Here is a 26,132-nt window from a genome sequence, read left to right on the forward strand (position 1 = left end):
GGAGCAACTGGGAATTTTAATTTTGTTGAGCCTATCAGCAAGCAATACAGAACAACTTTGGGCTCTGATTGGTTGACTCCTCTTTACATTTTGCCGGATGTTGAGAGGTGGTGGAGACTTTCAGTAGTTCAGGCACGGAACTGCTCAATTGGTGTGAGGTTTCTGAACATTCGTTGAGTAAAGGGGCAAAGCAATAGCTAGGTTTCTGGCACTCAGTCTGGTGGGCAGCCTGAGGCATAAGTGAGGTTGCCTTCCTGGAGTTATTACACTTATCTTCCTGTCTTCTTAAAATGTCAACACATTTAATTATTCAGGCCCAAGATTTGGTCACCTTGCAACCATGTCTCTGTAATGGCTATCAGATCGCACGTGTTTATTTCTACCTGGGATAACAATTCTTCTGCTTTGTTACAGATACTGCACATATTCAGATACAGGGGGCCAGTTTAGCTCAGTTGGCTATACAGCTGGTTCGTGATGCAGAGCAAGGCCCAGCAGTGCGGTTCAATTCCCGCACTGGCTGAGGTGTGGTGACCCTCAGGTTAAACCAGTCAGCTCTCCCCCTCAAAGGAGAAAGCAGCCTGTGGCCATCTGGGACTATGGTGACTTTACTGTCAGCATAAAGTCAGTGAAGTCCCTTTATTCAAATTGATGGGCCTTCTCCATTCTGGAGACTATGTGCTGCCTCCGGTGTAGAATTGAGGGAGCTATGCGCTATTGCCAGGAGTGCTGGCCAGGAGACATTCAGGTCATACAAATGGACCAGCACGCAGCCCACAAGCAGCCCACACTCGGAGCCCTACCCACACTCGGAGCCCAACAATTCCCAGATTCGCTGGATGGTATTCAGAGCCTGAGACGCTGGAGCAGCTTTAAACGCTCCACTCAGCACAGACTCATTCCAGCCAAGAAGATGGCAGCTAAAAGACCAGCACCAAGGTTCCTGAAGTCAGAGGTCAACAGAATGCTGGAGAGAGGAGCCCAGAGTGGGACAGGGACTCGTACCCACCGTACTGAACAAGACCTGGGATGTGTTGGCTGTGAGTGCTGCCAGCCTCACCAAGAGGACTGGGACGCAATGCCATAGGAAGATGAACAACCTCCTTCCAGCAGCTTGAGTGCAGGGGCACAGAGGTGGTTACTCACTCAAGCTGCTGGAAGGAGGTTGTTCATCTTCCTATGGCATTGCGTCCCAGTCCTCTTGGTGAGGCTGGCAGCACTCACAGCCAACACATCCCAGGTCTTGTTCATTACTGTCCCTTACTCCTCACATCTGCCCCCCAATTCTCTGCCAACAATATCCCACCTGCCCTTACAACCCACCCTCCGCGAATGTCCTCATTGGCCAGTTACAAATCTCCTATAAATGTTGTTTCCCACCACCTTGTTATGTTCTTTCTGTGTCCCCCAAGGATAAAGTGGCCTATAATTACCAGGATGCCAGAGGACAGGAGGCAGCACTCCAGACATTCAGGTTGATATCCCCTATGAGGAAAGGTCCCAGTAACTCATGGGGGAGGCCGAGGAGAGGATAGTAGTGGAGTTCGGCATGCAACGAGGAAGTGGGAGTCCGATAGTAAGTGAACCACTCTTCTCCAACAGACTGGTCCTTCCCAAGATCTCACCCCATGTGTTTTGTCTTGCAGAATCGCTGTCAGACGAGGCCGGCCCACCCGGAGTCACTGCCTCCCCATCCAGACCCTCAGAACACCTCAAAGTACAACTCTGGGGAAGATGCCAATGTCTCGCCACTGCTGCCACCTGCACCACCCGCAGAGACTATCACTTCGGTGGGTGATGTTAGTGATCAGGCTCCTGGGCCACCCTCTGGTGAGCACCGCACACAAGCTGCAGTACATCTGGTGGAATCAAGGACTCCCGAGGGAGCGGACGATCGGAGGGCTGCCCGATCCCAGGAAACAGCTGTCGCCCAGACAGATGTTGCGTTTCTGAAAAAGATGATTCCATCACTGGTGCAGAGGCAGAGCCATAATTTACGGGAGGGGATATCAGGAGCTTTCCAGTGACTGCAAGTACAGCTGGAGGAGTCCAGTCCCCTTCAGGTGCAGGATGTGGTGCTGACAATGCGAGGCACCCAGGTCAACACGGAAAGGATGGCGTTAACTTTGGAAGGCCTGGGACAAGATGTCAGAGCCTTGACACAAGATGTCGAAGTCAAGGGGCACACTGACCATGTCCATGGCTGAGGGGCAGGACATAGGAGCCCAGTCACAGGCAGACATGTGCCTGGCACTGATGGACATTTCTGCAGCTCTCCAGAGCTTGGCCCATTCACAAAGGGTCATGGCTGAGGGCATCGAGAGCATTGGCTGGCCGCTGACTGACCTTAGCCAATCAGAGAGGGACGTGACCCAACCTCAGTGTACCATGGCTGAGGGCATCGAAACCAGTTATGGTGAGGGTGAGCCTTCAGAACTGGCAGTGGTAACATTGGTGTGTCCAGAGCTCACTTCGGCCTCCCCTCCATCCCATTGAGTAGTCAAGGGCCAGTGAGCACCCCGAGGGGGGAAGATGTGATGGGACGCATCCTGGCGCCTCCCTCCTCAGCCCTTCTGAATCTCCCCCACCTGACACTAACACATTGCATGGGCAGTTAGCAGAACAGGGTGACTCGTTGTCACCTGTGTCACCTGCAGGATGGCCGGGCCCATCCAGACCCATGTCAGATCAATGCCCCGCATGGTTACACCCTCCGTGAGAAGTAACCGGGCAGTGGGGGGCACCAGTGTGAGCCCACCTTGTATTACAGAATCCCCAGTGAGTGAGCTCTAACCATTCACCATCTCCCACAATCCCCCCCCGCAAAAAACAATTTGGATTGCGAGAAGGAATTGCCAGGTTCCACGCCAGGAACTTCCCAGAGACCATCCTCGTCAGATGAGGCTTGCCGTTCTTGCTCCTTCCCGAGCATGTCGCTCCTCTGCGTGACATTATGAAGGATGCAACAGGCCACCATGATGCTCAAGACCCTCTGGGGACTGTATTGGAGTGCCCCACCAGAAATTCCTGCTGCCCGGGCATCTTGGTGGTCTTAATCTAGGTTGAACATGATGTAGTCCGACGCCTGGGCACATTGAGCATTGCTGGCTGCAGTCCGAAATCCATGTCTCTGTGATCGGAGGGGGGAGGGAGACAGAGAATATTAGCAAGATGAAGATTCCCTTGACCATCCAATGCCGCCAGGTTACGTGGGCACCCTGGGTTGTACTGCTGTGCCACCCTCAACATGTTACCCCCCCACCACCCTCCATTGACCCCTTTGAGATGATGTAGTCAGCACTGCACCCCTGTCCCAATCAGTGACTGACACCTAGACTGTGATGGGGGGGGGGCCTCTGTCCTCACCCGTCCCTGCCAACAGGGGTACTGGTGGCTGCTACAACCGGTGTAAGCGAGAGGCTCTGAGGCCCCTTTCCTGTCTTCTGTGGACCTCCTCACTGGGTGAGCCATGCCATCCTGTCAGGAGGGTGGCAATTGTGTGGTGAGATGTTCATACTGTGCAGCCATTCTAAGCCATGCTAAGAACCTGGTGTGTGGGCAGGTCCTACAGATGCGGGTGAGCGAGGGATGCCTGCAGTTGCTGGGACCTTAGCTGCAGTATGGAGCCTGGGCTTTACATACAGGTTGTGACGGGGAGCTGGTCAGATTTCCTGGCCAGGGGTGGGATGGAAGGGATCAGGGGTGCAGTGGACAGGCAGGGGTTGGAGACATCTTGTGATTCTTAGGGATGGGCTTCTACTCTGAGAGGGGCTTTGTGCCAGCGAGGGTTTCAGTGGCCACGATGCATGTGTCCTTTGTTTGGGGTGAGCTCTGCTATTTCCTTGCTACCTCTGCTGTGAGGCTGCGCTTCTGAGGAGCGCCATCTCCTGGTGGGCAGGTGACTGAACATGGGCACGCCCATCCCACTGATGATACTGCTGGGATATGAGGGTGTCCCAATGGGAGGGTTGGTGGGTTTCCACATGACCAGAAACTTTCAGAGCACTCGCAGGATCCCGCCAGCAGTCAGCAGTCTAAACAGCCAGGAGCCTGTAAGTTGCAGCTAGTGGGTGGGTTTAAATAATAAGCAATGGGGGTCTCAGCCAGGGCACCCCGATCCTGAGGGGGACACTCCCAGTCCACACACGCCACCAGGTTATTCCCCGCTGCTCCCTGAGGTCCAGGCAAACGTCTACCAGCAAGCCCGAAAAGTTTCCAAGGTTTGCTTACCTCCTTGCTCCCCCTCAGCAGCCATGATGCCTGGGCCCTGCTATAAATACTTGCACCAATTCACACCCGCGTGAGTCCCGGCTGAGTGGGCTAGAGCATCATGGGGAGGGGGAGATGTGAGCTTCCAGCCCTTTGGTCAGATTAAACTCATGGTTTTACATGGTGCTGCCAGCGTGGGCATATAGCTCCGGGCAGAGATCCAGGGCATTGGAACCGGATTTGTACCTTTGCCGAATCCATTTTCTGGCTGATGCTCCATTCTAAGCCGAATGGGAAAACCCACTACCAAAGTCGGGTATTGAAAAATCCACCTCAGAGTCTTTAACTTTTTGGGTGGGAATCTCCATTGCCTGACACCAAAATCGAATTCAGCGATCAGGCGGAGAATCCCCGTTTGCAACCAAATCGGGGCCGGTCCCGTTTTTCGGATGCTCCACCCACCCCCCTCCCCTCCTCCAAATTGGCATAATCTAGGAGCACACTGCACGCCGCTGCGATGGTGCCCAGCGCATCACTTTCAGGCCCTCCCCCGATGCTCCGCCCCCAATGGGCCGTGTTCACGCTGCGAGGGTCACGTATGGTCTGAGTTTTCGTAAACCTGGCGTGGCGGCTGTGGACTGTGTCCAGCACCGCCGCAGTCAGGCGGGAGCTGTGTTGCTGGCAAGGGAGGCTTCGGCGAGGGTAAGGGGGACTGGTGGGGGGTGGTCCAGGGGGATACTATTTGGCCGTCCAGGTCCACGCGGCCGGCGCCATGTCGTATGGCGTGACTGCTGCAGGTCGTTGCAGTGCCCATGTGTGACCATGGACCCAGCAATTTTCCGGCTGTTTATGTCGGGAACGCCGGGAGTTTCACCGTAGCCTCAAAATCAGAGAATCCAGCCCACTCTCTTTACAATACTTTTTCAATCACTCACCTTATCGGCTGGTGTAGTGTTAAATTTGTCTTCTATGTCCCTTCCTGACACACTCTGTTTATCATTACCCAAATCGCTACTCTGCTCAATTACCTCATTGCTTCCCTTCCTCTCACTGAATCTCTTCTCCACCCTGTTCGCAGGAAAGAATCCGAAAGAATCACTCGATACTCGAGTCTGCTCCAAAAGTCAATCTGTTTATTAATTAAGCCGGCGGGAAGCAAAACGCTGGGTACACTGTGGTAGTAGAGGTATTACGGTACCTGGTAATGCTGGAACACCATTGATAGAAATTGTATGTTTCCTATTGGTCAAGCTGTATGGTAGCTCCGCCCTGCTAGGCGGGGTATAAGAGCCCATGCCGCCCCAGCAGCCTTCATTCTGTACCTGAGCTGCTGGGGGAAACATCTAGCTTATTAAAGCCTTCAGTTGGACTACAACCTCGCTTTAGTGGTCATTGATCGTGCATCATACACCATGCGCTCCTTCACTGAACAAAGGCAAATCATAAATACTTGTACATTTTCAAACAGCTATTCAGCCCACCTGGACTGGACACGAGCCAATCGGACAGATTTAAGATTACGTACAGATCCAATGAAATTACTTATTTGACATGCTGGGGCTGCATGATCAGCTCGTGGACAGGCAGAGGTTTCTGAACGATGTTACCCAGATGCCTTAGCAACCGTCCTGGGCCGTTACAATACCTCACAAGCTTGAGACTTCCTTATCTTAACTTTGTTAATTGGTTCCATTGTTTGTGGACAACTGCCTGTCTTAACCCCGTCGAACTGCTGAACGATTTGTCCTTAACTTTGTTGTTGGCTGGTTCCATAGTCTGTATTCATGAGGATAGCCTGGGGGCTGGTGGTATAGGATGTTCCTACTTAACAGGCTGTTTCTGGCTGATTCAGTGTGGATCTGCCTTTCCAAAGAATGTGGTTGTGGTAGTATGTATTAGGGGTCATGTGGGACTGGAAGCCCTAATGTCATTGGCTGACAGATCCCGGGTCCTGGTTGGCTGTTGACCTCTAGCTCCGCCCTGAAGGCGGAGTATAAGAAGCCGGAGTCCTCCCCCGCAGGCCATTCTACTATCGAGCTGCGGAGGAACAGACACGCTTAATAAAGCCTCATCGACTTCACTCTATTCGTCTCACGGAGTCTTTGTGCGCTACAATTTATTAAGCGTGCCTAAAAAGGACTATGGAGCTCAGGATCATTCCAGAATGCCTGAGGATCAGCCCCCACGCAGTGAACGCGACAGCAGCCTTCAAGCACTGGCGGGACTGGAAGCCCTAATGTCATTGGCTGACAGATCCCGGGTCCTGGTTGGCCGTTGACCTCTAGCTCCGCCCTGAAGGCGGAGTATAAGAAGCCGGAGTCTTCCCCCGCAGGCCATTCTACTATCGAGCTGCGGGGGAACAGACACGCTTAATAAAGCCTCATCGACTTCACTCTATTCGTCTCACGGAGTCTTTGTGCGCTACAGTGGTCAAGTCAGTTGGCCACGTCCCACCATGCTTTGTGTATGTTGTTTTAATCTGAGAGCATACATTTGCTTCTTGATGCTTGCTACAGATATGAAACATATTTGGTATTTGTTACATATTAATTACGCAGGTGCCTCTGCTCGGGAAGTGCCCTCTAACAACAACCCCCACCACTTTTTATTTTAACGCTCTCTCTACCACCCTAGTTTACGCCTCACCAGACAATCCCTGTATACATTCCTCCGAAAAACAACCTTCATCACTATCCTCTGCTTTCTGTCTCAGTCACATTGGCATCTATTCCCCTTTATGGGCAGCATGGTAGCACGTGGCTAGCACAGTGGCTTCTCAGCACCAGGGTCCCAGGTTCGATTCCCCGCTGGGTCACTGTCTGTCCGGACTCTGCACGTTCTCCCCCGTGTCTGCATGGGTTTGCTCCGGATGCTCCGGTTTCCTCCTATAGTCCAAAGAGGTGCAGGTTAGGTGGATTGGCTGTGCTAATTTTTTAAAATAAAAATAACATTTTTAAAGATCTGCCTTCATATCTTTGTAATTGCCTTTATTTATATTTGAGACTCTAGTTTCAGGCTCACAGTTCTCACCTGAACATGAAATGTTATCATGTTATGATAGCATTATTGGTATTAGATAAAATTATTTATTCTCTTGGTAAGAATTCTCTTACCAAAGAGAATTTGTTCCTATGAGATTATTAATTAATCCTGTCGAAATAAACATGACCACATCTAAAATAGCCTGTTCAATTGTTGGTTCCAGAAGCATTGTTCCAAAAAACGTTCCCAAATCTAGCACAAACCCATGCTCCAGGCTACCTTTGACGATTTGATTTGTCCAATCAATTTGAAGATGAAAATCTCCCACAATTATTGCTGTACCTTTATCACAAGCTGCCGTTATTTGACAATTTATACTCTATCCTAAACTGTAGCTACTTTCAACGGACAATAAACCATCCTGCCAATGACTTTTTTCATTTACCATTGCCTTCTTTTTCCAACCCAACTAATTCTATGTTATGATTGGCTGAACAAAGATCATTTCTCACTACTCTACTGATCTCATCCTTTATGTTCAGAGCTAACTACTTCCTTTCCTTTCTTCCTGCTCCTCCAAAATATCAACTACCCTTGAATATTTAGATCACAGCTATCGGCGCTTTGTAGCCATGTCTCTCTAATCGTGATCACATTTCTATTTATACCATCAGTGGATCGATTTTGTTATGAACATTTTGTGTGATCAGATAAAGAGTCTTTAATTTTGTCTTTTTTGCCATTTTCCCTCTGCTGACTTTATTTGCTGGTGCTCTCTTATCTGTACACTCTGGACTGTTCTCCCGCCCCGCCCACTGTAAGAACGCCACGGGCAGGCCGCGGACAATAGAGAACTCCATTGACCTCGGGCTGGATTCTCCGGTTGCCGGGCGAACGCTTGCAGAGAATCCCGCCCTCTGTCTCTTCCTGTCACACTCCCGCTATCATGACTCTGCACGATTGCTTTGGCCTTCCTCTGAAACTTCCCACATCTCCCTTCACTTGAACGCACGTTTCCATCATTATTTATTTTAAAAAATCTCGGTCCTTCTTCAATTCTCTGCTCAAAGGCTGTTCCGACCCACAATACTGCGACCTCCACCATGGGCCGGGCAGGGAGGTAGGTCCCAAATCCATCCCATCGGAACGAGGCATGGACCCTGTGCTGTTGACACCATGTCACCCAATCCCAGTGTTATTTTTAAAAATTCTTTCATGGGATATGTTTCTGTAAAATATCTGTGGAGCAGTTTATGGGTAATTTTCATGCCATTTTAAAATTTGTTCTGTGGGCACTGCTGGTTGGTCACCATTTATTGCCCATCTCTAATTACGCTGGAACTGAATGGCTTTTGCGAGGCAACCACATTACTGCGGATCTGGAGTAACATGTAGGCCAGACCAGCTAAGGGTGGCAGATTTCCTTCTCTAAATGTGTTTTTACGACAATGGTTTCATGGTCATCATTAGACATTTAATTCCAAATTGTTATTGAATACTTATTTCACTATGTGCCCTGGTGGGATTCGAACCAAGATCCCCAGAGCATTACCCTGGGTCTTTGCATTACTAGTCCAGTGAGAATATCACTCTGTCACTGCCTGCCCAATAGTTTGTAAATTAAACTAGGAACAATATTTAACTTTTTGTTCAGGCTCCAACTCCAGTTGTTGTGAATTTTATTATTTCTGTTCACACATAATCCCCACAGGGCTGAGCAGGGTGGGGTGGTATTTGAATCAAGGAGAGGATCACAATCTTCAGATATTTTCTCCATGCCCTCTCCTGCCATTCACAGCACGTCTCTCCCGCACTGACCATGATCTGTAGTGAGTCTCTCTAATCCTCTGCTTTCTTTCCCAGTCTCTGTGACCCTGGATGTGGAAACAGCGAATCCTTGGCTTGAGATGTCTGAGCATCTGAAAAGTTTGAGATGTAACGGGACCGAGAGGAATCTCTCTGACACTGGGAACATCTTGACAGAGTACCTGTGCCCCTGTGTGTTGGGATCAGAGGCATTTACATCAGGGAGACATTACTGGGAGGTGGAGGTGGTGGAAAATCTGTACTGGAGTCTGGGAGTAGCCACAGAGTCTGTGGAGAGGAAGAAGGCGGTTCGCCTGTGCCCAGAGACCGGATTCTGGACCATTGGAAGAGTTGGAAAACAGTTTTATATAAACTCCTCTCCTCGATCCCCTCTCCCTGTCGGCCAGATCCCCGGGAAGGTGGGAGTTTATCTCAGTTATGAGTCTGGGACTGTTTCATTTTACAACGTGGACACCAAGTCCCATCTCCACACCTTCACTAGGAATAAATTCACTGAGAAACTTTATCCTTTCTTTGAAACTTGGGTTGAAAACAATTGGCTGAGAATCTGCTCCGGTTCTGATCCAGATCTGGGGAAGGAGGCCATTTGACCCACTGAGTCTGCACCGACCCTCTGAAAGTGCACTCTACTTAGGCCCACTCCCCTGCAATCCCACCTAACTTCACATCTTGGGTCACTAAAGGGCAACTTTAGCATGACCAATCCACCTAACCTGCACATCTTAGGCGACAGAAGCGACAGAGAAACCACCATTGATAACCGGTTGTCAATAAATGTATCATTTAATTTCCAAATTGTAAAATGCAAATCAGACTGTAAGTAAAAACAACACAATAGAAATATCAGAGGATTAAAATAAAAAAATTAATCAAATATGTTTTGACTCTTCTTTCATTTACTCCCTGTTTCATTCAGTCAAACTCCTCAGTCCCAGCCTCCATCCCTTCACCTGTTTCCCAGTCTGGAGCTTTGATTTCCTGTGTTTCCATTTCTCATTCTGCTCCATCACTTGACTCCAGCGTCTGTTTTGTGACTGGTGATCACAGTGAAAATATTGAAGTTTCCCTTGCAGTCCATTGTAGTGCCAATGTTAGCCAGAGGATGGTGCTGGCGAGCTGCACAAAGATCAGTAAAGGTTCACAGCGCAGTATCGCCACCTGCTGCTGAATACCTGGTACTGGCAAGGAATACGAAAAACACAAAATGCTCAAATACTCACTGATCAGACAATTCAGGCAGGACCTTTCTTCACAACTGAAAGAGATAGGGTCAGAAATAAAAGAGAGAAAATACATTTTAGGAACATTGCTGTGTCTGACCTGAGATAATAATTAAGTAACTGCTTTACTGAGCATCTCTGCTCTGCCCTCCAGTGTGATCCTTTCACTTTGAATAGTTGAACATGGGAACATAAACATGAGCCAGGGATTTCCACTTGCAAGCTCCTGTCACACATCGAGTCCCTATCGGGAAATTCCACAATGTGATGACGTCTGCAAATGGACTCGGATGTCCGCAGACGACATCACTTTTTCAGCCGACAATAAGCGTGCATTCCGAGTCATGGTGGGCGGTGGCAAGTTTGGCCTACGCATCATCTGAGAGAAAACTGGGGAGGGGGGGGGCACAGTAGCGCAGTGGTTAGCACTGCTTCCTCACGGCGCCGAGGACCAGGGTTCAATCCCGGCTCCGGGTCACTGTCCGTGTGGAGTTTGCATATTCCCACAACCCAAAGATGTGAAATGTAGGTGGATTGGCAACGCTAAATTGCTGCTTAATTGGAATTTTTTTAAATCTGAGAGAAACCATGCAACAAACCAGTGAATGGCAGCAAGAGCCTTCTATGACCATCAGGCTACACGGCATTGAGGACATCGGCACTATCACCCACGCAGATTATTGATCATCACACGATAATCGGCAAGCCCCATCGTCCTCCGGTGGCTTCACACAAATTGAATGCTCAATACCATCAACACAGCCATAAAGCCACACATCGTAGTCCATTGCAATATTAACTGTAATCTATACCAATGCACATGGAAGGGAACAGCAAAGGTCATAGAGTCATAGCTGTTTACAGCATGGATCAGGCCCTTCGGCCCAGCTGGTCCAGGCCACCCAGTTTCTATCACTAAGCTAGGCCCACTTGCCCGCATTTGGCCCATATCCCTCTATACCCACCCTGCCCATGTAACTGTCTCACTGCTTTTTAAAGCTCACAATTGTACCCGCCTCTACCACTGCCTCTGGCAGCTCGTTCCAGATGTTCACCACCCTCTGTGTGTAGAAATTACCCTTCTGGTCTCTTTTGTATCTCTCCCCTCTCACCTCAAACCTATGTCCTCTAGTTCTAGACTCCTCTACCTAAGGGAAAAGATGTCGACTATCTACCTTATCTGTGCTCCTCATTATTTTATAGACCTCTATAAGATCACCCCTAAGCCTCCTCTGCTCCAGGGAAAAAGGTCCCAGCCTATCCAGCCTCTCCTTATAACTCAGACCATCAAGTCCTGGTAGCACCCTCGTAAATCTCTTCTGCACTCTTTCTAGTTTTCCAATATCCTTCCTATAATCGGGTGACCAGAACTGAACACAGTATTCCATGTGTGGTCTTACTAATGTCTTGTTCAACTTCAGCAAGACGTCCCAACTCCTGCATTCAATATTCTGACCAATAAAACCTCGCATGCTGAATGCCTTCTTCACCACCCTGTCCACCTGCGACTCCACCTTCAAGGAGCTATGAACCTGTACTTCTAGATCTCTTTGTTCTGTGACTCTCCCCAACTCCCTCCCATTAACTGAGTAGGTCCTGCACTGATTCGATCTACCAAAATGCATCATTTCACATTCATCTAAATTAAACTCCATCTGCCATTCATCGGCCCACTGGCCCAATTGATCAAGATCCCGTTGCAATCTTTTTTGGTTTTCTTCATTATCCACTAGGACACCAATCTTGGAGTCATCTGCAAATTTACGAACCATGTCTCCTAAATTCTCATCCAAATCATTAATATAAATAACAAATAACAGTGAACCCAGCACCGATCCCTGAGGCACACCGCTGGTCAGAGGCCTCCAGTTTGAAAAACAACCCTCCACAACCACCTTTTGGCTTCTGTCGCCAAGCCAATTTTGTATCCAATTGGCTACCTCACCCTGGATTCCATGAGATTTAATCTTTTGCAACAACCTACCATGCGGTACCTTGTCAAAGGCCTTGCTAAAGTCCATGTAGACAACGTCGACCACACTGCCCTCATCTACCTTCTTGGTTACCCCTTCAAAAAACTCAATCAAATTGGTGAGACATGCTGATTTTCCCTAATTAGCCCTTGCTTGTCTAAATGCCTATAGACCCTGTCCCTCAGAATACATTCTAACCATTTACCCACTGCAGACGTAAGCCTCACTGGTCTGTCGTTCCCAGGCTTATCCCTGGGCATCACGTGGTGAAATATCATCAACTACAGAGAACCGTTAAGAAGTACTTAGACGGGGCGGAGTTTGTAAGGAGCATCCAGGAGGGCTTCTTAAAACAATATGTAGACAGTCCAACTAGGGAAGGGGCGGTACTGGACCTGGTATTGGGGAATGAGCCTGGCCAGGTGGTAGATGTTTCAGTAGGGGAGCATTTTGGTAACAGTGACCACAATTCAGTAGGTTTTAAAGTACTGGTGGACAAGGATAAGAGTGGTCCTAGGATGAATGTGCTAAATTGGGGGAAGGCTAATTATAACAATATTAGGCGGGAACTGAAGAACATAGATTGGGGGCGGATGTTTGAGGGCAAATCAACATCTGACATGTGGGAGGCTTTCAAGTGGCAGTTGAAAGGAATTCAGGACCGGCATGTTCCTGTGAGGAAGAAGGATAAATACGGCAATTTTCGGGAACCTTGGATGACGAGAGATATTGTAGGCCACGTCAAAAAGAAAAAGGAGGCATTTGTCAGGGCTAAGAGGCTGGGAACAGACGAAGCCTGCGTGGAATATAAGGAAAGTAGGAAGGAACTTAAGCAAGGAGTCAGGAGGGCTAGAAGGGGTCACGAAAAGTCATTGGCAAATAGGGTTAAGGAAAATCCCAAGGCTTTTTACACGTACATAAAAAGCAAGAGGGTAGCCAGGGAAAGGGTTGGCCCACTGAAGGATAGGCAAGGGAATCTATGTGTGGAGCCAGAGGAAATGGGTGAGGTACTAAATGAATACTTTGCATCAGTATTCACCAAAGAGAAGAAATTGGTAGATGTTGAGTCTGGAGAAGGGTGTGTAGATAGCCTGGGTCACATTGAGATCCAAAAAGACGAGGTGTTGGGTGTCTTAAAAAATATTAAGGTAGATAAGTCCCCAGGGCCTGATGGGATCTACCCCAGAATACTGAAGGATGCTGGAGAGGAAATTGCTGAGGCCTTGACAGAAATCTTTGGATCCTCGCTGTCTTCAGGGGATGTCCCGGAGGACTGGAGAATAGCCAATGTTGTTCCTCTGTTTAAGAAGGGTAGCAAGGATAATTCCGGGAACTACAGGCCGGTGAGCCTTACTTCAGTGGTAGGGAAATTACTGGAGAGAATTCTTCGAGACAGGATCTACTCCCATTTGGAAGCAAATGGATGTATTAGTGAGAGGCAGCACGGTTTTGTGAAGGGAAGGTCGTGTCTCACTAACTTGATAGAGTTTTTCGAGGAGGTCACTAAGATGATTGATGCAGGTAGCGCAGTGGATGTTGTCTATATGGACTTCAGTAAGGCCTTTGACAAGGTCCCTCATGGTAGACTAGTACAAAACGTGAAGTCACACGGGATCAGGGGTGAGCTGGCAAGGTGGATACAGAACTGGCTAGGCCATAGAAGGCAGAGAGTAGCAATGGAAGGATGCTTTTCTCATTGGAGGGCTGTGACCAGTGGTGTTCCACAGGGATCAGTGCTGGGACATTTGCTCTTTGTAGTATATATAAATGATTTGGAGGAAAATGTAACTGGTCTGATTAGTAAGTTTGCAGACGACACAAAGGTTGGTGTAATTGCGGATAGCGATGAGGACTGTCGGAGGATACAGCAGGATTTAGATTGTTTGGAGATGTGGGCGGAGAGATGGCAGATGGAGTTTAATCCGGACAAATGTGAGGTAATGCATTTTGGAAGGTCTAATACAGGTAGGGAATATACAGTGAATGGTAGAACCCTCAAGAGTATTGAAAGTCAAAGAGATCTAGGAGTACAGGTCCACAGGTCATTGAAAGGGGCAACACAGGTGGAGGAGGTAGTCAAGAAGGCATACGGCATGCTTGCCTTCATTGGCCGGGGCATTGAGTATAAGAATTGGCAAGTCATGTTGCAGCTGTATAGAACCTTAGTTAGGCCACACCTGGAGTATAGTGTTCAATTCTGGTTGCCACACTACCAGAAGGATGTGGAGGCTTCAGAGAGGGTGCAGAAGAGATTTACCAGAATGTTGCCTGGTATGGAGGGCATTATCTATGAGGAGCGGTTGAATAAACTCGGTTTGTTCTCACTGGAACGAAGGAGGTTGAGGGGCGACCTGATAGAGGTCTACAAAATTATGAGGGGCATAGACAAAGTGGATAGTCAGAGGCTTTTCCCCAGGGTAGAGGGGTCAATTACTCGGGGGCATAGGTTTAAGGTGAGAGGGGCAAGGTTTAGAGTAGATGTACAAGGCAAGTTTTTTACGCAGAGGGTAGTGGGTGCCTGGAACTCGCTACCGGAGGAGGTGGTGGAAGCAGGGACGATAGTGACATTTAAGGGGCATCTTGACAAATACATGAATAGGATGGGAATAGAGGGATACGGACCCAGGAAGTGTAGAAGATTGTAGTTTAGTCGGGCAGCATGGTCGGCACGGGCTTGGAGGGCCGAAGGGCCTGTTCCTGTGCTGTACATTTCTTTGTTCTTTGTTCTTTGTTCTTTGTACCTGTGGGACATTGCGATGGAGAGGCGAGAGAGATTGGCAGGACACGTACTTTGCCTCCTGTACATATCAGAAAGGCAGAGGAATCCTCGCACAATAAGTTTAAGGAGAAGAAGATGCTGGGAAAGTTTAAGGAGGATCTGTAGTTGGTTATGTTATCACTTCGCTGGGCCTATCTCACACTCCTTCTGCTGTCTGACATGCAGCTAGTCCTGTGCTGTAGCTTTACGAGGCTGACATTTAATTTTTGTGTGTGCCAGATACTGCTCCTGGCCTGTACTCTTCATTGAACCAAGATTAACCTCTGGCGTGATGGTAATGCCAGAAGGGATACCAGACCATGAGGTTGTAGATTGAGGTTGAACAATTCTGCGTTGTTGATGGCCCCCAGTGCCTTACTGATGCACCATATTTCCAGCATTTTCTCTTTTTTATTTCTTAAATGATTGAGTGTTTTGGCTTCATGAGAAGTTGGCTTAATTTTTTTTTAAGGAGTTATTTTTATTGATTTAAAAGCAAGTCTGAAACTGTTCTTGTGCTGGCTGACTCCACCCCCACCCCGCGGGTCTCTCACCGTGAGAAAGTAACTAACTCCTTTGTCCTGCTATTTTTTTCATTCTTTAATATAAAGACATACTGTATGTTTATTTAAGCAATGCTGGCGTGCTCAATCCTGTGCAACAGGTTCTCGGGGTTGGGGAATCTGCTATGAGTCACAGTGATAACGGAACATAATCTATGGGCCAGATGGTGAAAGAAATGTAAACTATTTAAGCATAGAGCAGAAGGTGAACATCTCAAACTATCTGCATTGTCAGGCTGGGTGAAAAGACCAAATCGACAGTTAAAACTATGTGGGAGAAAATAGTTTGAGACGTTGGGATTTTAAAAGTGCTCCTGGCAGATGGAATGGAAGGAACTGTGTTTAAAACTACCAAAACAACAACTTTTCGTGGTGATATGCCTGTGGGCTGTATCATAGTTGGATGGTGTGCAACCTCCAATCAGCAGGTGGCGGTACAGCCACACCATGCGGTCTCTAGACCAAGGTCATGTGACCTGCGACTCGGAGATAAAGGGAGACACATCCGGCAATCCCGGGAAGAGGATTGAGAGGGTAATAAGACACACATATGAATGGTCAGTGCCAAGTGCAAGTTCCAGAGGAGTAGTTAGCAGACTCCATGATAGCGTGCTCTATATCAGATTGCTATCTTACCACACGAGACTCAATAAAAGATTATTGTTTGGACAAGTCAAAGTGTTTGGTGAGTTCCTTCATGAAGTACAAAGGACCAAACACAACACTTTTTACATTTAAACTCACAGTCAGGTAAAGTAAAGGTAAAGTCGCCACAGTCCCGGATGACCATAGGCTGCTTTCCCCTTTGAGGGGGAGAGCTGACTGGTGGTGATTTAACCTGAGGATCACCACACCTCAGGCGAGGGGCAAGGTTGAGAAGGCGACGGTGGGGGAGGGGGGGGGGTCTTCATGAATAACCTCAGCCGGTACAGGAATTGAACCCTGCGCCGCTGGCCTTGCTCTGCATCACGAACCCGCTGTCCAGCCAAGTGAGCTAAAACATACAATAGACCACGAAAGAAAGGAGGGTCTCCTGAAACACATCTAGAATGTCCCAAAGTCTGATTTATTAATGCTGACCATTTTCACTGAATCCTATCAGTGGTACCAATCGTTGAAAGTTCCTGAATGGACTTCCGGTGGCAGCCATGGAGTGAGTGGTCGCATATTTGGCAGCTCAGGGCGGAGCTACGTACGTTAGCCAATGGTAGACTCCTAGGTCTAGCCAATGGTCATCCACCTCTCAGGTACTGCAATACCTGGTATTACCACAGTGGCAACGCATGTGGAGATGGCTGATGGGCAGGGTCCGGTCCCTGCCGGCTCAGTGGTCAATGGACCAGTTGGTGAGCTTCTTGAATGTGACGTTCACCCTACAGCGGGAGGAAAGTTTGGAGGACCTGGCCCGTGCGATGGACTCGATCAAGGCAGTGGTTGACCGTGTAGAGACGAGACTGGAGGCCCAGGGTCAAGCGATCCAGAGGTTGGAGGAGCTGGCGGGGGAGCAGGAGGAACAGTCCACCTCGATGGCAGCAGAGATTGGGCTGATGCGAGACCAGCAGAAGCGACTGCTGGAGAAAATAGAGGACCCAGAGAACCGATCTCGCAGGCAGAACATCCGGATTGTGGGCCTGCCGGAGGGGAGTGAAGGAACGGATGTTGATGCATACGTCGGGAGGATGCTGGCGAAGCTGCTTGGGGAAGATGCGTTTGATCGGCCATTGGAGATGGGTCGGGCCCACAGGGCGCTGGTGCGCAAGCCCCAGGGGTGGCGAGCCAACGAGAGCGATGGTGATACGGTTGCATCGGTTCCTGGATAAGTACTGCTGACGGGAGGGGACTTTCAAAGTGGAGGAGGAGGAGGGTAGATGACAGTAGTTGCCCGAGGGCGGGCCAGGAGAGTTGCGGCATGGGCCGAAGACTGGCCCAGGCGAAGGTATGGTTGATCGGCAGGGGTGGGGGGGGGAGCGGGTGCTCCCTGACCAGACTAGTCACGTGGAACGTTCGGGGACTGAATGGGCCAGTCAAAAGGGCCTGGATGTTCGCGCACTTGAGGCAACTGAAGGCATATGTGGCCATGCTGCACGAGCCACATTTGAAGGTGGGGGACCAGATTAGGCTAAGGAAGGGATGGGTTGGGCAATTGTTCCATTCGTGGTTGGACTTCAAAATGAGGGGGGTGATGATTTTGGTTAATAAGCGGGTGGCATTCGTGGCAGGGAATATTGAAGCGGACCCGGGGGGGTAGATATGTTATGGCTAGTGGGAAACTGGAGGGAAATGGCCGTGGTGTTGTTGAATATATATGCCCGAACTGGGATGGCATGGAATTTATGAAACGGGTACTGGGGAAGATTCCGGACTTAGATTCACATCGACTGATTATGGGGGGAGATTTCAATACGGTCCTTGATCCAAGTCTGGACTGGTCAAGTTTTAGGTCTGGGAAGGTATCAATAATGGCTAAGGAGCTCCAGGGGTTCATGGAGCGCATGGGGATGGGCCGTTCCATGTAGATTCGGGAGGCCGAGGAGTACGGAGTTTTTCATTCTACTCCCATGTGCGTAAGGTGTATTCCCGGATAGAGTTCTTTGTGACAAAACGCTGCTGGCAGAGGTGGTAGATGCTGAATATTCAGCAATGGTGGTGTCAGACCACGGCCTGCACTGGGTGGACTTGCAAGTTAGCAAAGGAAAGGCCCAGTGCCCGCAATGGAGGGTGGGTGTGGGACTGTTAGCGGAGGTCAAGGTGGTGGTTGCCATGGATGCAGAAAAGGCCTTTGATCGGGTGAAGTGGAAATATCTGAGGGAGGTCCTGGGAAGGTTTGGGTTTGGACAAGGATTTGTGGATTGGGTCCGATTGCTATATCGGGCACCGGTGGCAAATGTAAGGACGAATTTGGTGCGATCGGGATATTTTAATCTGTTGGGGGACGAGTCCGGGGTGTACACTCTCCCCACTACTGTTTGTCCTGGCCATAGAGCCTTTGGCAATGGCGCTGAGAGCATCAAACATTTGGCTGGGGATAGAGAGAGAGGGGGGGGGGGGGGTGGGGGGGGGGTGGGGGGGCGGTGGAACACAGGGTCTCGCTCTATGCGGACGATTTGCTCCTTTATATAACACACCCGTTGGGGGGGGGATTGCAGGAATTATGGGGATACTGGAGGTATTTGGCCGGTTCTCAGGTTATAAATTGGATATGGGCAAGAGCGAGGTTTTTGTGATCCAGACAAGGGGGCAGGAGAGGAGATTGAGGAAGATGTCGTTCAAGGTGGTGGGAGGGAGTTTTAGGTATCTGGGGATTCAAGTGGCAAGGGACTGGGTCAGCTTCACAAATTAAATTTGAGCAGGTTGACAGAGCAGATGAAAGAGGACTTCCGAAGATGGGGCGTGCTCCCACTGTCATTGGCGGGGAGGGTACAGACTGTGAAAATGACAGTCCTCCCGAGATTGCTGTTTGTTTTCAGAGTCTCCCAATTTTCATCCCTAAGGCGTTTTTTTCAGAAGCTGAATGTGGCAATCCCAGTTTTTATTTGGGCCAGGAAAGCCATGGTGAAGAAGGCCCTACTTGAGCGGAGGCGCAGGGAGGGGGAGGGCTGGCCCTTCTGAATGTTATCAACTATTACTGGGCGGCTAACATATAGATGGATAGGAAGTGGGTAGTGGGCGAAGGGTCGGTGTGGGAGTGGGTAGAGGCGGTATCTTGTAAGAGCACGAGTCTGGAGGCTTTGTTAACGGCACCTCTGCCGTTCTCGTCGGCTCGGTACTCCACAAGCCCGGTGGTAATGGTAGCCCTGAGGGTGTGGGGATAGTGGAGGCAACACATGGGACTGTAAGGGGGGGCGATGGTCTGGTCACCAATCTGTGACAACCACCGGTTCGCTCCGCGGGGGGTGCTGGACGGGGGCTCCAGGAGGTGGCAGTGGGCAGGGACCAAGAGATTGGGAGATCTTTTTATTGAGGAGGGTTCTCGAGTTTGGAGGAACTAGAGGAGGAGTTTGAGTTGCCAGAAAGTTCCTGAATGAAGTGTCGTTAATTACATTCAAATCTCAATGGAGAGTTTTCTTTAACGATGCTATTTGTTGGATTGTGGTATTTTATTGTGACCAATCAGGAAGGAGGTAACAGAATATCCAAATAATTCTCTTATCAGTGATATTGATGCTACAAGGCAGGGTGATGGTTATCTGCCAGAATGATGCAGCAAAACTTTAAACCTTCTCTCGTATATTGTCTGAAGTAAGATCTGCATCACGCTGCTAAAAGCAATGTCGCTTGAGAGGTGTGGGCGGGGACCAGTGAATCAAGCGCACATGACTTGGGGTTGCAAAAAAGTGGGAAGATTCTGGGCGGGAGTGTTCGCGGTCTTAGCCAGGAGAGTGGAGGAGGAAGTGGAACCGGACCCTTTGGTGGCGATATTTGGGGTTTCAGAGAAGCCGGAGCTCATGGAGAGGAGGAAGGCCGATGTCTTGGCCTTCGCCTCTCTGATTGCACGGCGGCGGATTTTGCTGGAGTGGCAGTCGGAATCGCCACCGGGGATAGCGGCTTGGTTGGGTGACCTGTACGACTTCCTGTGGTTAGAGAAGCTAAAGTATGAGTTAAGGGGCTCTTCAGGGGGGTTTGAGGAAAGGTGGGGGATGTTTGTGAGCGTGTTTGAGGGGCTGTTCGTCATGGGGAGGGTGGGGTGAAAAAAGGGGAACATCTGTACAGACTGTTTAGTTGATTGTTGGGAAGTATGTTTCCTGGGGTGTTTATTTGATGGAACCTGTTTTGCTACATGTTTGTAATAAAATACATTAAAAAAAAGCAATGTCCCTGAACTTCCATCCACCGTATTCACTAGTATCTTAGTGTTTTGTCCGGATGTCGCACCGTCGACACATAATATTCAGATTGTGCGAAGTGAGCATCTTGTACCTTAGATATCACGGTTAACTAAATGAATTGTTTTTTTTGATGCTATATCATAAAGGATTGATGAGGGGAATGAGGTTGATGTGGTGTGTAAAGACTTCCAAAATACACTTGACAAAGTGACATCATGCCTTTGCCAGCAAAGTTGAAGCCATGGGTGAAAAACAAGGAAAGTCGGGTGGATACAAAGTTGGCTGACTTACAGGGAGCAGAGTGTTATTTTGATGGTTCTTTTACAGCCAGGAGGAAGCGATGCAGTGGTGTTCGCTCGCAATGATATTAGGGCTTTTCTGCATCTTTATTAATGACCTCGTAGTTCCTGACCATTTATTTGTCATGGTGTACCTCTCTGCGCTCTTTCCTTCGTGGGCACTTCGTTTTTAACTTCTCCATGTCCTCTCTCCTGTTTTTTTATTCACCACTCCCTGCCCCTCTCGCTTCTCCCAGGGTTTTTGCATGGGCCTAACCAACATCAAAACTCTAAACCATGCCTGTGAGGCTCTTTCCCAGAAATTAGTTTAAATTTAATTACATGAATTTTGAATCATTTTGAATCTTTTTTCATGGCACACTTTTGGGGGAGGGGGGGGCAGTCTTGACCCTCTGACCTGGAGTTGGGTGTGCAGGGGAAATTATTGTGAACTGTGAGGAGGATAGTGACAGATGTCATGAGGACGTAGACAGAAAGGATGAATGAGAGGACAAGTAGCAAATAGGTTTGCAGCAAAGTGTAAAGTGATACGTTTCTGTGGGAAGAACGAGGAGAGACAACATAAAACAAAAGGAACAATTCTGAAAGGGCAGGAACCGAGAGACCTGGGGGTATGTGAGCAGGAAAAAGGAGTTTGTTACTTCTGCCCTGTGAGAAACCCACAGGGTGGGGAGGAGTCAGTCAGTTTCAGACTTGTTTCTAAGTTTTAAAAAAGTCCTTGAAAAAAGCCAGCTTTGTAATCCTCATTAGGCGTCTTTTAGCCTTATTTAGGGAGATTGGACATTTTAGCATTGGAATGATAGAAACTTCAGTCAAAATGAAGCCACATTGAACTTGAAATGTATAAAGCCAAACTTTCAGAAAGCACAGAAGTTTCACTTGAATCTTCTACCCTCGGAATGCACCGTCTTCAACTGAAAGGAACATGTTCTTCACAAGAATATTCACCCTCTCATAACAACTCCACGTGAATTAATCAAACTCAAGCATTTAAGAAATAAATTCAGTTGCGGGTGGCGGGGCAGGGGAGCTTGAGAAAGTTGTTAAACGGGAATTAGAGATTCCTGGGTTTAACAATAGAGACCTTTTGTGAGGGCCATGAAGAATCCAGCACGAGTTGAAGGATAGAAAGAAATAACATTTATTTACAATAACATATATATATATATATATATATATAGCAACAGCAGCAGCAACTCCCTTGCTGCTCACTCCTCTCTCTAGCTGGTTCCAAACTGCCCAGCTCTATTTATCAGGGAAACTGCTAATGATTTCTCCCCCCCCCCCCCCCCCCCCCACCCCAATTGGGGAAGCTCAAACTCCCAAAGGATTGTGGGATTGTCATTAGTCCCCAGCTAGTGGTAAGCAGGCAGGTTATAACAAGACCATAGTGGTAGTGGGCACACTGGGATTAGGGAGCGCGGCCGGTTCTCCCCATGAGAGTCCCATCTCGCTCAGCTCACTCATCACATTTCGACTCCACGTTGTCTTTGTCCTGCCTGGCTTTCCCGTACCAGCCTCCCCGAACAGGCACCGGAATGTGGCGACTAGGGGCTTTTCACAGTAACTTCATTTGAAGACTACTTGTGACAATAAGCCATTTTCATTTCATTTTCTTCCCTGGTGGTGTCCACTTCCATGCAAGTTTAAGTTGGAGATCTTGGGCTGGATTCTCTGGTCCCCCAGCCGCATGTACTTGGCGGCGCGCCGATCTCTAGCGGCGGGATTCTCTCTTCCCACTGCTTGTCAATGGGTTGAGCCACCCCATGTTGCTGGGAAACCCGTGGACTGGGGTGCGCTGCCGGCGGGCAAAGAGAATCCCAACAGCCAGAGAATTCCAGTCCTTATTTGGCCAGAAGATGCAGCAGATTTTCCTTAGACATCCTTTGTGGACACCCTTTACTTCGCTCAATTCTGACTTTATTACACGGCAGCACTCCAATCCAAACAGCAGGACAGATTGTTAAACACTTTAATAATTAAAAACAACCTGGAAACCTCACTCATAATATCAATGGAGGGTCTGTTCTCAGCTCTCTGAGGTGTTGTATGAAGGCTGTTTAAATGATCACGATGAAGAGCATTTTAACCGGCTTGTACAGCACACACGTTTTAAAATTTGGCTTCACAGCAATGCAAAAACAAAATAGTCATCTAGGTGTTGCTGGATTACCATGCTTCTTTGATGTTAAGTACAATGTTTGAAAAACCCGTACATTTAACCCCTTCAAACAGTAAGAGTATCCATTCGCTGAATGATCAGATTGTGTATGACAACCTGCATAGGACCCCGCACACCAATTCACCCTGAACGTTTAAAGGGAAATATAGGAACTTTTGGGTGATATGGACAAAAGACCCCATTAATAATAATCTTTATAAGAGTCACAAGTAGACTTACATTAACACTGCAATGAAGTTACTGTGAAAATCCCCGAGTCGCCACATTCCGACGCCTGTTTGGGTACACAGAGGGAGAATTCAGAGTGTCCAATTCACCTAACAGTACGTCTTTCGGGACTTGTGGGAGGAAACCGGAACGCCCGGAGGAAACCCACGCAGACACAGGGAGAACATGCAGACTCTGCACAGTGACCCAAGCCGGGAATCGAACCTGGGACCCTGGCGCTGTGAAGCAGAAGTGCTAACCATTGTGCTACCGTGCCACCATAACAAGTTGTATGAGAAGGTCCAAAAGAGGGTTTACCAAATTGATCAATGAGAGGCTCATCATTGTGGGTTTAGAGGGACAGGTGAGGATGTGCTATTTGTTTCGTTTGTGTCTCCGTTAAACATCTGAAGAGGTGGCCACAGCTGCTTTGAGACAAAAGTATATGAAGGAGGGAAGCGGGATTCCAGTCACCCACAAGTCTAAAACCCCACCTTCCCCCTTTTACCCTTTTCACCCACTCCCACTACTAACCCTCCTGGGACCCCCACTCTCCCTGCCTGGGTTCCTGTCCATCCTAGAGCCTGTTTATGATATTTTGTGTAAAAGTGGTATGGATAATTCCTCGAGTATTGCATAAAATCACGAGAGGAATATAGAAGTGAAGTGTTCGAGCACAGGGACTGTAGCCACCTAAGTTGGCCAACTCCCGATTTAAAATGGCGAACGGCAAAGGCTGAAGGGAAATTCAGCCAACACAGGCAGAAACCAGCAGGTGCAGGTTTGCTGTGTATTTAACTCTGCAGAAGCCCAGACAACATCGATACCAGCGACCATCAGCATAATAATGTAGCAGCCATCTACATACTAATGAGCAATCCCCAGGAACAATAGCAACATTTGGGACACACAAAACTAAGCCAGACTCCCCGGCGCCAGCAGGAGCCAACACAAAAGAGGTTAACGAACACCTCAAGACCGCCCATCGATCAGGGAACCGCTCCAGTATTGGAGAAATCGAACCAAGCAATTGGAACGAAATCCAATCACCTAGAACCAGGTACAGGGTCCGCCCCGAAAGGCGGGAAGCCCCTGGGGACTATAAAGTGAAGCCCCCAGTTCGACTTGCTCTCTTCTTCCTGCCCGGGTCACCCAGCAACGCGAACCAACCTTGACCGTGACTGGTGCAGTGACCGCCGAAAGCCCGTAAGTCTTAATTCAACGCTCGCTATGAAATAGGCGCTCCTAGCTACCAATCCGTACCAACTTCGAATCCCGCAGACTCAGAACCTGAACGAAAGGCCATTTGTTCCCCTGACCTGGTGGGCCAGTCCGAAGTTAAGTATAGGCCTGTTAGTTGTAGAAGTGGCTTAGACGTAGAATTTGTGCATGAGTAGCGATTACTGTGTATAATAAATGTGGTTTGATTTGAATCTTACTAATCGGTGTATTGAGTTATTGATCATTACTTGGACTTGAACCTCGTGGCGGTATCATAAAGATACCTGGCGACTCGAGAGCAAAGGTAATAAAACAGAGCAATTGAACCAACCGAAAAGTTAGCAACATGACATAGAGGCAGGAATAGGTCTTGTATGCCTGCAATGCTGCTCAATAAGTACATGGCTGATCCGCCCTCCCCCCCCCACAACATAACCCACACCCTTATCTATTAAATATTTGTCTAACAGTGGGCAGCACGGTGGCGCAGTGGGTTAGCCCTGCTGCCTCACGGCGCCGAGGTCCCAGGTTCAATTCTGGGTCACTGTCCGTGTGGAGTTTGCACATTCTCCCCGTGTCTGCGTGGGTTTCACCTCCACAACCCAAAAGATGTGCAGGTTAGATGGATTGGCCACACTAAATTGCCCCTTAATTGGAAGAAATGAATTAGGTACTTGAAATTTATAAAATAAAATTTGTCTAACTCTGCCTTAAATAAATTCAATGATCCACCCCTATCTGGGCAAGAACATTCCACTTACTAACAACCCTCTGGGAAAACAATTCTCCTCATCTCTGTGCTAAAAGGGGGAAGGGACCTCATTTTTAAAAACTGTGTGTTTCCCCTGGTTACTGTCTTACCCTACAAGTAGAAGCATCCTTCTGGAATCTACCCTATCAACTATACATTTCAATATAATGGGAGGTGGTGGTGATGGCGTAGTGGTATTGTCCCGGGGCCGGTTTAGCTCAGTTGGCTGGACAGCTGGTTTGTGATGCAGAGCAAGGCCAGCAGCACGGGTTCAATTCCCTGACCGGCTGAGGTCATTCATGAAGGTCCCCCCTTCTCAACCTTGTCCCTCGCCTGAGGTGTGGTGATCCTCGGGTTAAATCACCACCAGTCAGCTCTCCCCCCTCAAAGGGGAAAGCAGCCTATGGTCACCTGGGACTCTGGTGCCGTTAGTGGTATTGTCAGTGGGTTAGTAATCCAGAGACCCAGGGTAATGCATTCGGATCCCACCTGGCAGATGGCGAAATTTGAACTCGGAAATAAAAGTCTCATCATGGCTATGGAACCATTGTTGTAAATACCCATCTGGCTCACTGCTCTGCCATCCTGGTCTACAGGTGACTCCAGATCGACAGTCATGTTAACTGCCCTCAAAATGGCCTCATAAGGTCAATTCAAAGGTAATTAAGGTGCCCACATCCACCATATTCAATTTTGAAAATTCACATTCTTCATAACACCAAAAGAACTATAGGCCCAACATTTCCTCATATATTCCTTATCCAGGGATACAGTTGAGAATCTTCTCTGAACAGGGATTTTTTCAAATAAGGAGACTAAACTGTACACAGTATCCAGGTGTGGTCTCATCAAGGCCCAATACAAAACGTTCCTACTTTTATATTGTATTCCCCTTGCAGCAAACAACAACATTCCATTTACATTTCCTAATCGTGTGCTGTATCTGCAAACTAGCCGTTTGTGGTTGATACCAGGACCTTCTGTACAACTGAGTTTTGCAATTTCTCGCCGTGAAATTGTTAAATTCGGCAGCAAAGTTGTTTGAAACTGAAAGTGCTTTGAACCAGGAAGTGTGGAATATAGAAATGGCTTCCAGGCAGCAAATCCAGAGTTT

At 48.5% G+C, this 26,132-nt stretch overlaps 2 protein-coding genes across 2 annotated transcripts in view; both read left to right on the forward strand.

Moving 5' to 3' along the window:
- LOC140390488 (zinc-binding protein A33-like) overlaps nt 1–9,883 on the forward strand; it is a 28,883-nt gene extending 19,000 nt beyond the window's left edge. Inside the window, exon 5 of the mRNA XM_072475655.1 lies at nt 9,055–9,883. Coding sequence (XP_072331756.1) covers nt 9,055–9,608 — 554 coding nt within the window. The 3' untranslated portion in view covers nt 9,609–9,883. The remainder of the gene's footprint in view (nt 1–9,054) is intronic.
- LOC140389154 (uncharacterized) overlaps nt 1–26,132 on the forward strand; it is a 181,570-nt gene that overhangs the window by 85,057 nt on the left and 70,381 nt on the right. The window lies entirely within an intron of this gene.

This window comes from Scyliorhinus torazame, chromosome 14 (assembly GCF_047496885.1).
Source record: "Scyliorhinus torazame isolate Kashiwa2021f chromosome 14, sScyTor2.1, whole genome shotgun sequence".
NCBI lineage: Eukaryota > Metazoa > Chordata > Chondrichthyes > Carcharhiniformes > Scyliorhinidae > Scyliorhinus > Scyliorhinus torazame.